This window comes from Nanorana parkeri, unplaced genomic scaffold, assembly GCF_000935625.1.
Source record: "Nanorana parkeri isolate BGI_ZX_2015 unplaced genomic scaffold, ASM93562v1 scaffold539, whole genome shotgun sequence".
Lineage (NCBI taxonomy): Eukaryota > Metazoa > Chordata > Amphibia > Anura > Dicroglossidae > Nanorana > Nanorana parkeri.
In genome coordinates this window covers 1435741-1448463 of record NW_017306807.1, presented here as the reverse complement: position 1 = coordinate 1448463, position 12723 = coordinate 1435741, and the positions used below count along the sequence as shown (strand labels likewise).

Below are 12723 nucleotides of genomic sequence, written 5' to 3'. Positions count from 1 at the left end.
GCAAACGTCGGAGTGAGAGCAATAATTCTAGAGCCATTAATCACTGATAACACTAAACTGATGAGCAGTAAAAGCATTTTAATCGTCGCCTATGGGCGTTTTTTGCGATTTTTGCGGGCGCACCCAATTTTAGGGCTTGACATGTTTGTCTATTTACCCGACGTGACCCCGAATTTTATGTTTTACTAAAAATATGGGTAAGAATAAATGTTTTATAACATAACGTAGGGAAACTTTTTTTTTTTTTTTACATTTATGGTACTTTTATCATTATATAGTAAAAAAAAAAAAAAAACTCCCTGTTGGAAAGCTCTATCTGTCCCCAAAATTTTTTAACATAAATTGCAAGGCTATAGTCCGGTCATGCTGACTGGTGAAATTTTTGACTGACTGGTGAGACACCGTCAAATTTTTCAAGCCCTGGTAATAGCACATAGCTGGTGACAGGTGTTGCAGTTCAAACATGCCTCAATAGACTATGCTGCATCCAAAGAACAGCCTCTGCACTGCCATGTGTATTACTCAATTAAAGCCAATGGAATTTTGCTTACCTGCACTTGGCGTGTGTTCAAAACACAGGCAAACACGCTAGTTGACATGAGCCCTAAAAGAGATTGTACAATCCATTTGTAACATATTGTATTGCTCCTTGTGCTTTTGGTGAACAAGCTAATAATTATTGGTTGTTACTGTGTATAGAAGAAGAAGAAGAAAGCTTGAAAAATGATTGTCTCGTGACCACAGTCACTGAAAAAGAAAAACATTTTGGGTGGTCATCACAACAGGAATTAACGGGAAATATTCCACTGGAGAAAACTAGTTCTCTTGTCCATGCTGACCACCAGGAATTTCACTCTCTTTGAAGGGATTTCATCTCACTTCCTATTGTGGCTATAAGACAGGAAGTGAAGGGCAATCTCCCCAGTGGGACACATTACAAAACAAGAACTGATGAGGGTTGTAACCCTTTCTTATGTTATCCAAAAAAAACAAAGTTTTTGGGCTTCAGAGCTAGAGCAGCAATGTTAAGATTTTCAGACATTGGGGGGAATTGATTAAAACTGGAGCAGCTGTGCATGGCAACCATATCAGCTTCTCTCTTTTTTGTTTTTGTTTTTCAAATCTAAACTGAACAGGGAAGCTGATTGGTTGCCATGGGCAACTGCTCCAGATTTTGTCTGCTCCAGTTTTGATAAATTCCTCTCACAGTGTTTTAGACGTTTTACACTGTAACATTCTGATAATGAAGATCCATGAGAATCATTATTTTATTTTGTGGCTGATCTGATGCTTTTTCAAGCCGTCCTATTTTGAAAACACTGAGGTTATTGTTGTTATAAAATCAACACACATAAAGGATCATTTATCAAAACGGAAGATATTTTAATACAATCCAACCATCTGGAAGCAGAAACTTAAAGCAGACATTAATCCCCTTTGTAGCATCTGATTGAAATATCCAAGCAATGTGGGTACTTTTTAATCTCAGAAAAGCATCTGAAACATCATGCAACAGTCAGGATTTATGCTTTTAATTTTATTCCTTTTTACCAGAGTTCCACTATGACTGCTCTCACTAAAAAGTATGTGAATCGTGTCAGAAACTAGGGAAATACAAATATTTACCTCAGTTTCATAAATGTATTAGACAAGCCTGATATTTAACAATGTTAATACAAAATGTAGGACAGTTGACCCCCTACCCTCCATGTGGTTGATCTTGTCCTAACACCATAGCCTGCACCAAGTGGCACTTCAGTCCTACAGTGACCTGGTGAACCGTGTGTTGCTTCATTTATGTGGCTCGCTCTTTTCTTTTGCCATTTTTGAGAACCATTATCCTTGTAGGATTGAAAAGTCACCAGGCCTGGTATAGGCTATGGCTTCTGGACAAGGTCTCTTTCTTATGAGGTTTGTAGTGGGGCAGTTGGGTTCACATCTCGTATATCTATAGTTATTCTTAAAGGGTTAATAAACCCTCACATTTTTTTTGCATATATCTACTGCTAGCAAGCAGTAAATATATGCAAAAACGGTTTAAACGTACCTGTGCCTTCGCTGCACGCTCCCGTCCGAACATCTGAAGAGTCTCAGGGGGCCGCAAAGGATCTTGGGGCGGGCGCATGCGCAGTTCAGATGTTCAGCCGGCAAACAAGGAGAGACACAAGGTAAGTCTATGGAGCAGCGTGCACCCGCACAGACTCCATGGATCATGAGAGAAGAGGACAGAAGAGTCGGCGCTGGATCAGAGACCCGCACCAGCGCTGTAGGGACATCTGAAAAGGGCAGGAAAGAAGAAGATGATGATCGAATTAACAGACATCATTTAAGGAAGGTCCCTACATTCCACATTGTGGGGGGGGGGGGACACTTTTGACTTTTAATGTCGCTTTAAAAAGGAGACTCACAACCAAGTGTTCTGAGTAATGTTTTGTTATTGTGTGGCGACTTGCCTCTTTTTTCACATTCTTGAAATTAGTCTTTAGTGACGTTTTCGGTGAAGTTGAACTGTCTGATGTAAACCAATGGACAGGAAACACTGCAGACTTAAATATTCAGTCAGGCTGACAGTATATTTTTAGAATTGCCTGCTTCTTACTGCTTGCAACACATTGGTGACTTGTGTTCATTTAATTAGTATGCCATATCCAACTATTTTTCCTAACAATATGTAGTACTGATTTAATATGAAGTAGTAATGTCTTTTCTGTTCAACTCCTTATCTGAACACTTTATTCCTTGACTCTGTGTACTTTCTGGCATTTCAGCACTCCATAATATGTGCACGCAGCTAGGGCTGCAACTAACGATTTATTTTCATAATCGACTAGTTGGCCGTTTTTTTGTTTTGTTTTTTCCGATAACTCTGGGAAAAAAAACAAACATCTTTTATCTAAAATACACAAGGTGAGTTTTACAAACAAAGTTTATTTCAGAATAAAATTGCATGCACTATTTTTTTGTAATTGCATCACACTGGAACGCACGGCATTGCAGTACCGCACATTCCAGGCAGGGCGATCACATTGCTGGTGGGAAGCACATTTGGGATGCCATTGAAGTTAATGGTACCGCAATGCACATTCCGCAGCAGAATTTGTCAGGCTAAAACGAAAAATTACTTTTTTTTTCTTTTTCCCCAACTTTTTAAAAGATTTTAAAAATATTTGTATTTTTTTTTTAAATCCTTATGTGATAGCACATTGGAGGCGACGGGTTCTCTTTAAGACCCCTAGTGTCACCTCTCCTCTTCACTGGGGAATGACAGCTGCCTTCTGAAGCAGCTGAATGTAAATACAGCGTGCAGCGGCTGGGAGCAATAGCCAGTTGGCTATTGGCTATTTAAAATTCCAATGGCAGGCTGGCTATTACACCCACCTCCTGTCAATCAGCAGATAAGGGACCAAAAGAGAAAGTTCTCCTTCAGGTCCTCCTCTGCTGAATGACAGCAGGCTCTGGGCGGGTGCAATAGCAAGGCTGCTTTTGCAATTCAAAATAGCCAATAGCAGGCTGGCTATTTCTCCCAGCCGCTGGATGGGACGTTTGAGGCTGTCTTTCTACCGCCGGCAGAAGAGGGGGCGCGGGAGAGCGACAGAGAGGCAGCTCGGCCACGGGGAAGCGACATAGGCGGCACGGGGGAGCAACAGAGGCACGGGGAATGTAGAGGCACAGTGGCTGATGCAGTCAGGGAGGGAAGGGGACACAAACCACTGCATTTATTGGCTGCCAGAGAGGAGGAGAGAACGGTGGAGCAGAGCAATGGCAGCAGCAACTAATCGATAATGAGAATCCTTGATAACGATTCTCTTTATCGATTATCATTGATTAGTTGTTGCAGCCCTACACGCAGCCTTGTTTGCATGGAAAAATGTTCACGTTGAACTGTATCAGAAAGTTTAGTAGTAGTTGTTATACAAGGGAAGCCTACTTGTGCCTGCATTGCTCTCGTGTCATCATATTGTCAGTTTGCTATTCCAGTTGATATCTGCTGGGACCAAAAATCAGCCCTTGCCAGATTACTAGCAGATTAAGTTGAAAACAATCTAATCTGTAAAAAGGCGACATATGTGTTGACACACTAATACTCAGTAGTTTAATCAAAAGTTCCTGATTCTAAAGCGCTAAAGCTGATGACAGGATAGGAGCATGCTTCCTGTTACAGTATCTCTTTCCTTTTTAAAAAAAAAATTTAGTTTCTATTTTTATACACTGCCTGCACATGTGGTGCGAGGGATGGCTATTACTAATAATCCTTCAGGCAAAGAGGGTGGAAGGTATTTCAGTCTGTGGTTAACATAATTTGATGCACCTTTTTAACTCTGACAGATATGTTGGGTTACCTCCCTTGCTTTGCTTGTTACATTTTGTTTTGTTTTTATATCACTTTCTGGCAGTGGGTGACAGCTGTACCTACACTTATCCCTGCAGGGGGGCAAAGTTTGGCATACTTGAGATTTCGCTTTACCTCAATGCATTGTAAACTTTGCTTTATTTATTTTTAGGTTGGTTATTGAAAACATTGTTTACATTCACATCAAGTTGTATATACAGTTTTGCAATGTGTGTACTTAATCACTTAAAACGGATAGACAGTCGGCTCTTCCCAGGAAACTGATGAGAATAACAGGATGCAATATTTTTAACAGGCTAAGTAGCCAAGCAGAAGAAGGGCGATGACAGCTGGAAGGGGGGATGACATAGTTTAATTCATTTGTTATCTGTTCTGAACTGCTCATCCAAAGTAATCATTGTAGCCATTGTATAAATACAACCATTCTTCTGTACATTATGTCCATTGTGGACACAGATTTGCTGTACGCTGGATGTTGTTTTTTTCATGCACACCTCTTTATCTTTTACATCTACTTTGCATTCAGTTAGATACGTTCGTATGTGTCTTTATAGTCCGAAAAGTTCCTGCAATTTCCTAAAAACAGTTTAGCTGCTACAGTGTGCAAGCGGTATTAATCAAACAAAACTAATGTAATAAGTACTACAGCACTAACACTCTCCTTTTAAAAAAAAAAAAAATTTCAAATTTGTAGGTTCATTGGCTTCGGAGATAAAAGTGCTTCAATATAATAACCGCTTTGTGAATAATCAATTTTAATTCATTATAGAGGTTATGATATTGCAAACTTTGCTTTGTTGAATTGTGTTAGTTAGCGTTCGGAATTGGAGTGGGTTAGCTATGCATGATTTATTATATTAGTTTGTGTGTTTATTTTATACACATTGCCCCCTTTCTCTATTGCACATAACATATTAAAGCCATCAAGAAGTGTTTATTACCTCTTGTCTCCTGATATTGGTGTAGGCTGTTAAGCTGGTCATACATTTTGGTGTTTTTTTTCCCCCCTCTATGTAGCCTTGCTTGAATCTCTCCTGCTGGGCCATTATATTCTGAAAACCAGCACCCGCAGCTGTTATATAACCCAAATTGGCTGCATTTTAAAGGGACTGCATTTTTATTTATTTGGTTTTTTTTTTTACACTTATGTTTTTTACATTTTAGACTGGGGTGCCTCAAGATTTTGCATACTTTTAATGGGTACCATGACTGGAAAAAGGTTGAGCGAGGCTGATCTAAAGTATAATTATATCAATTGCACAAACAGAAACATGCACTGCTAAAATCTGAGTGTATGTTAGCAATGCTTTTCCTGCCATTGTGCAATCTAGTAGCGCTTGTCTGACTCATAATGATGTTATCACTTTAAACATCTAAAAAATCACTAGTAGAGCTTTTTCCTGTCTTGTCAGCTAGGGACTGGCTTTAGTTGTAAGAGAGGATCACTTTAAACCATGACACTGAAACTTCCTGGGAAGTTGAGTTCAAATGCATGTGACCTGGGTGAGGTCTTTTCTCATTATGTATTGTCTAACAAGCATACTGGAAAGGTGGTTCAGATTCCTGTGGTTTAAGTTGGCAAAATGTAAACATTTTGCAATGTGTTTTTTTTAAACTATAATGGCTATCACTGTAAGGGTGACCTGTATCACATGGTCCTGGTGTGCTCATTGTATAAAATGTAAATTTTTGCCCATTACTCACATATTTCTCATTAAAACAGTTTGTGGATGTATTCACACGGGGTGTTCTGGCATCCTTTCTGCAAGGACCTGCAAATTCTTGCCAGGTGAGGAATGCCTGGTGTCCCCGTTCAGATGCAGCCGCTGTACCCACTCATGACAATGACAGGGTGAGAGTGGCCGTATCTGTCAGCAGCAGTCAAGCAATGGTATGATTACATACAGTTTGGGATAGATGATTGTCCCTGGATACATCTATCCTGCTTCCAGCGACCATTGCCTTTCCCAAACCGCATGTAATCATACCATATACATGACTTCCAGTAACAGATGGGGCTGCTGTTACCCTGCCATTAACTTCAGTGGGTACAGTGGCCACATCTAAATGGGAATGCCTGGGATTCCTACAGATTCTTTTGGCAGGAATCCCAGAACACAGCAAAGTCTACATGTGAATGGGGCCTAAGTCCCACTATGCAATGCTATGTCTGCTAGGCTATGTCCGCTGTATCACTAACCACTCTGAGTGGTTACCAATCAGATGAAGAGTATGATGAAAACAAACCCATGGCTTTGGATTTCTTTTTGGTTACTCATTTGCCCAGTGAAATGTATGTAGAAGTGATCCAGTTGGCTGTGCAGCCCCCTTCCTACCAGTCTCCCTGCTGGGACATCTGGGTGACCTCCTGTTAAGGGAACAGTTGGCAGAGATCCTGACCAACATCGTAGAGGGGAAAGTTCAGACCTTGAAAAGGTTCAGCTGGATCCTGAACATTTAGAAGTCTGTGCTGGATCCAAACAGGGCTGTAGCTACCATGGGGCGAGTGAGGCACTCCTCAGGCGCTGCTGAGAGGGGGCGTAGCAGGGGCCGGCCTGGCTGCGCCCCTTGCCCCTGTTTCCAGGGCGAGCACGGGGCGCCATTGGCAAAAGGGGTGCCAGGCGGCCAACACAGCCGCGGCTCAGCAAGGAGAAGAGGAGCGGCACAGGCTCCAGCTTCTCCTCGGATCCCCGCTGCTCTCCCCCACCTGTATGGGCAGAGGACTCTGTCCTCAATCTCTTTTTCTATTTTAAAAGGGAAATGTCAGGGGTCTGTTTTATTTCTCGTCCAACTATTTCTTGGTGGCTAAGACATAACATTCAAGCAGTTTTCCTTCTATTCTGGTTGCAATGCAAAATTTGGGATTTTCTTTAACTTTCACTCTCGGTGATTATGCTCAATGAAGATAGACTGTAGTAAAATCCTGACAGGTGTTCTAATCCTTCTCCATTCTATGCAGTACTAAAAATTATGGTCCTTGGTGTAATAACCTTACCTGCAATTCTGGAGAAAAGACACTGGTCCCATTCACTGCATTCTGCTGAATTCAGCTCTCTGCAACGCTCTGTACTCATTTCTAGAGACAACCAATTTTCTAAAATCTGTATATTCAACATTTACAAGAATTTACCTGAAGAAGAGACGCCATAGAAATTAAAGGGCAGTCAGATGTCTAGGCATAATCTGGCCACCTCCTACATCTATGCCAGCCACCAGGTACCTAAACGCAAACGTTATTGTATACATGCCTAGGGTAGGTCGGCCCATGTTGTACGCATGGCCACTTCCCCTAAATGAGCAAGTGACAGGGTCTCTTTAACACTGACATTGAGACTGTAATTCTCACCAGTGTCTTTATAGTAGTGACTGTAAGCCTGTGCAGGGTCCTCCTCACCTCCTTTATCACGTTTTTACTTTTTTGTCTGGTGTCTTTAATTTGCATGCCTTCTATTATTCAAATGATAGGATTGCATGGTATGTTAACATTTTACAAATAAAGAAAGTTTAAAAAATTTATGTTACACTGAAAGCTTCCAGTTATGTACCTGCTGCTCAAAACTCCGCTCTGATAATTTTGGATTGGTCTTTTTCTCCAGGGCACTTTAAACATCTATGGTTATTATATGCAGCAACAATCACATTACAGTTTGCGGTGACAGATGAAATGTGCTTGGATGCATTCTGCCGTTTGTCTTACTGAATAAGCCAGTAAATCTGAATCATTCTGGAGACATTACTATGTAATCAACATGGAATAATGAGAATATGTCATAAACTGCACTGTTGCTGTCACCTTCTATAGCAGTTATGGTGAATTAGATAACATAGCTTATTTGCTTTACCACTTCTTCCTGTTAAAGGAGGACAGGAACTAGATAGATGGTAAATAAGACCTTTGCTGAGACGATATGAATTCATGTTTTGCCTGTGCTGTATCTGTATTTATAACTATAGTAAGCTCATGCATTAAAGTGACACTAAACTCAGGCGTTAAATCTTAAAAATGCATTCAAGTACCTTAATTAGCAACACAAATGTATCTTATTTGCTTATTTGTGTATCACTCAGCTGTAAATGCTCAAATAATCTCTGAATTGGTGCTGACACTGTCCTACCTTCTGGAGGGTGGCTCCTTTTTGTTCCCCATGGTCCCTGTGTGTGATGTAAAGTAGTCACCACTCCAAGCTCACTCCTGTGATGGACTACAATCATGTTTAGTTTATTAATTTGTATTGAGATTGTAGTCCATCATGAGAGTGAGCTTGGAGTGGTGGCTACTTTACAACACACACATGGATCATGAGGAACAAAAGTAGCCACCCTGCAGAAAGAAGGACAGTGTCGGCACCAATTCAGAGATGATTTGAGCATCTACAGCTGAGTGATACACAAATGAGATACATTTTTGTTAAGGTACTTGAATGCATTTTTAAGATTTAAGCTTGAGTTTAGTGTCACTTTAATTTCCAAAGCTCCAAACTATAGAACATGATCTCTTTGCAATAGTAGAATTGCATTGTGTTAAAGGAGATTCAGTTATTTTAGAAAATGTGATCAGATTTTGGCGAGAGGAGGGGGGAAGATGCTGGGCCAGCACAGACAATAATTAGACATTCCTTGAAGAAGGCTGTGGCTTGCAGGGAGGAGGGCTTTTCTAGGGAATTGCAGTTTACATGCAGTTTTTGAAGTTGGTCTCAGGTTATCTTTAAGTGAAAGCATTCCTGCTGCCTGACCCAAGATTTTTTTCCTTCTAATTGCAGGTACACACAATGCTATATTCAGGTACCAGTCATTCCAATCTAGCAGCTAACAGGCTCTAGTTGCTTCTTTTGACAATTTAAGAATGGACACAAAATGAGGCCTAATCTGCATTTTTCACATAATGGCTGGCTTACTTCCCAGATTTGTCTATTCCTGCTTTTTTTTTTGATCATGGCAAATTTGCTTGGTGATCAGGGACAGAATCATGTCTTCTGTAGACCTTATTCTGCTAGTTAATGTACTCTTGGCCAATACACATATTGCACAGTCCTCTGGAGCTGCCATCCAGCTAGGACACTCATAACTGTAGGCACAGACTGGCAGAGTTTAGGCCTTAGTTTAGTAATCCCACACTTTCATTGCTAGCTAGAGAAAGTGTGTGAATCTAAGCATCTGGCTGGGCCTGATTCCACCACTTCCTTAGTTGCCTCCTTCCATTACTAGTACCTGGACAGTAGAGTGGTCAGGGACAGAAGGGCTGTCCAGATGCACTGTATGACACATATAAGATCCACATTGTACAATGTATTCTTCATGGTGTTTTTTTCAGATGCACTTTTGTTTACCTTTTTTTTTACATTTCATAAAGGAACATGTGTTTAATAGAGTACATATAGAAATGTACTGAAGAAAGGAGGGTGGTGCATGTAGGAAATACAGATCACATAGTAATCTACACAAATCGATTTTTCCTCTCGATATCTGCCAGAGCTGTAAAATGCTACCATGAGCTTCATCCATCAGAGGTGTAAATGTGAAGGATTAGTCCTGGGAATAGTACACAGATTGTCTCGGCTGTTTTGCAGAAGAAGCTGAGTCAGCTGAGAGGCTAACTGGCATGAACCATTGCTTGAACAACAGCGGGTAATCTTGCCTTACATCTGCGCTGAACATTCAGATATAGAAGATATGCCAGAAAAACCAGCTACATGCAGCTTTTTTCAGGATTTAAGTTTGAGATTCCTTAATTAGTATCAGAATCCAGCATAGCTTTTCTTTTTCTTTCTTGTAATTTGTGCCTAATTGTTCCCTAAAATGCTGAGGGCAAGTTATACCATGACTTTTTTCTTGTTTTTGTTTTTTTAATTAAATTAAATCCTGCTTACCATTTCTTAAGATTTAACCTAAACAGTTAGGATTTGCTGTAGTCTGCAGGTTTTTTTGTGTTTTACAGCTTTTGCATTATGCAACCCTGCATGTGGTATCTTTTTCTCTGTGCGCTGCCAGTAATAGAGACTATATGGGTGTTCTTTTTTTCTAGCTGCAGATTTCTTATGACTCCAGCTTTTCTTCAAACAAGTAAATGTTATCCACTGACAGCAGGGCATCATGGTGCAGTTCACAGATCTTTATTTCACTGTGTTATTGTTGGATCCATTATTGAGTGGATTATAAAGGAGGGATGTTGTACATATTCAAGCTAAATGTGTAGCTTTTTTGAGTAGCCTTTAAACCAGGGGTCTCAAACTCAATTTAGTCGGGGGCCACTGGACACATTTTTTAGTCCCGTGGGGGTCGCTACTATATACAGTACCAGTTTTAATGTATGCACATGTTACAAGCGGCAACTGTCACCGATTCAAATTAATGATAGGATGACAGCCGCTGCATGTAAATGCTTGCACACCGCATGTAATCATATGTGAAAGGATTACATGTAGTTACGAATCAATCACTATCCCTGGATACACAATTACCCCTGTGACCAGACCAAAGACTGCTCCAAATAAGATATGTATCCTATAAAGAAAAAGAGGAGGGGGGGGGTTCTGTCTAAAGAACAACTTGATAGGCATTGGGCCTATGGTAAATTTTTAAACTTGGGTCCGCTCTTAGCAGAAATGTTTTTTGTACACGTCCGGGGGTGTGGAAATTTTGGAAAAAACTACTTGTCCAAGGACTAAAGTGGGGGGTTACCTGTCACCTCCAACACAGGAGTTCTAGCAGGCACTGTTGCTAGAACTCCTGTGTGACAGGAATGAGCAGCAGCCGCTGAGGACAGAGGCTGAGGGAGGTGACAGAGCCTGTCACTACTGAACGCCCCCCGCTTTGTCCCCGCTCTGAGCGCTCCACGTTCCGTCCCCGCTCTCGGCGCCCTCCGCCCCCCGTTTGCAGCGGCGCTCTCGGCGCTCATTTAAGAAAATATATAAACCAGCCCTGCTACTTGTCCGTAGCAGGGCTAAAACAGTGTAAAAAGCACTTGCCCGGCGCCCGGAACTACATGTCTCGGGCGTCGGGCGATACGAATTCCACACCCCTGGCGTCTTATAAAAAAATGTTTCTTTATGCTTACTGCCTGTTTGCCATGAAATGTATAGACTATGTGCTCCTAAAGCAAACACTTGTCTTGAGTGTTGTAGCCGGTGTGTTTGTACACAACTTTCCAGATGTTATGCTTTTGCTGATTACTTTGTTTGTTATTCCTTAGGAACCATGCGATATGTCAGAAAAACCCTCTACCCATTAGACTCCGCTCCAGCTAAAGGCATTTGTTGGGAGTGGATGAATGATGATGGCTGTTGGACAGCTTACGAAACGCATATCTGCATATACCTGGAGGAGAAGTTGACTAATGGAAACCGCTCTGTAGATCTTGGAGCACTTGGACTCCACTACCTTATTGACTTTAACTCATTCGTTCAGATAAATCAGGCCACTGGATTTAAACGACGTGTTCAAAGGAACCTTGGTGCACCTTATCCTACAACGCCAAAGGCAGGACCTGCACATAAGTCGACAGCATGTGCTTGTCACCAGTGTCTGGCAAGCAGTCATGCGGGGCCTATGCATCGGTATCGACACTCCATGATCAATCTGCCTACATCCGCAAATTACCAGAGCAGTAGCCGAATATCTACCAATAATGTTGGTTATTTACCATATCCTAAACCTACCATGACTAGTGCGAAGTCGGCACCAAAGCTTAATAGCACGTGGGTACCCTCCTCAACGCCTTTGCAACTTGCTGGTCCATCATCTGCTAATGGAATCAGGTAATTGATGTTTCCAATTCTTACATGACATGTTTTTTTTATAAGTATAATATATATCAACACTAATGTAATTCCTAGGTAAACATAGGTATAGTAAATTTACACGAATGTTGGATATCCATAAATTAGATTTTAAGGCCCTATTCACACAGGGACTTTTGCCACATTCTGGGATTCCTGCTGTAAGAACCTATGAATTATTGTGCCAGGAATGCCAGGTGTCCCTGTTTAGATGCAGCCGCTGCACCTATTCAAGTTAATGACGGGGTGACAGCAGAGCATCTTTCAGTGGCAGTGCAAACAACTACATGCGGCGTGGGATAGATGACTGTCCCTGGAAAGATGCGTCCAGCGACAATCATCTATCCCAAACTGCATGTTAATTATATCATGTACGATTACATGTGGACTGCCTCTGACAGATGTGGCTGCTGTTGCCCTGTCATTAACTTGAATGGATACAGCGATAGCATCTCAACTGACACCTGGCATTATTGCCACATGAAGCCGTAGCTTCTTGCCGCAGTAATCCCATAACGCAGTGTGTGAATACCGCCTAAGGCACCAGCATTACATTGGGTATTCAGTACAAGCATTGCTAAAAAAAAATTATATATA

The 12723-nt window shown here is 41.3% G+C and overlaps 1 protein-coding gene across 1 annotated transcript in view; it reads left to right on the top strand.

Annotated features, from left to right (window-relative positions):
* The window catches only part of DTX2 (deltex E3 ubiquitin ligase 2), a 53454-nt gene that overhangs the window by 6062 nt on the left and 34669 nt on the right, over window positions 1-12723 (top strand). The window contains exon 2 of the mRNA XM_018561706.1: window positions 11541-12105. Within this exon, the coding sequence (XP_018417208.1) occupies window positions 11541-12105 (565 nt within the window). The remainder of the gene's footprint in view (window positions 1-11540; window positions 12106-12723) is intronic.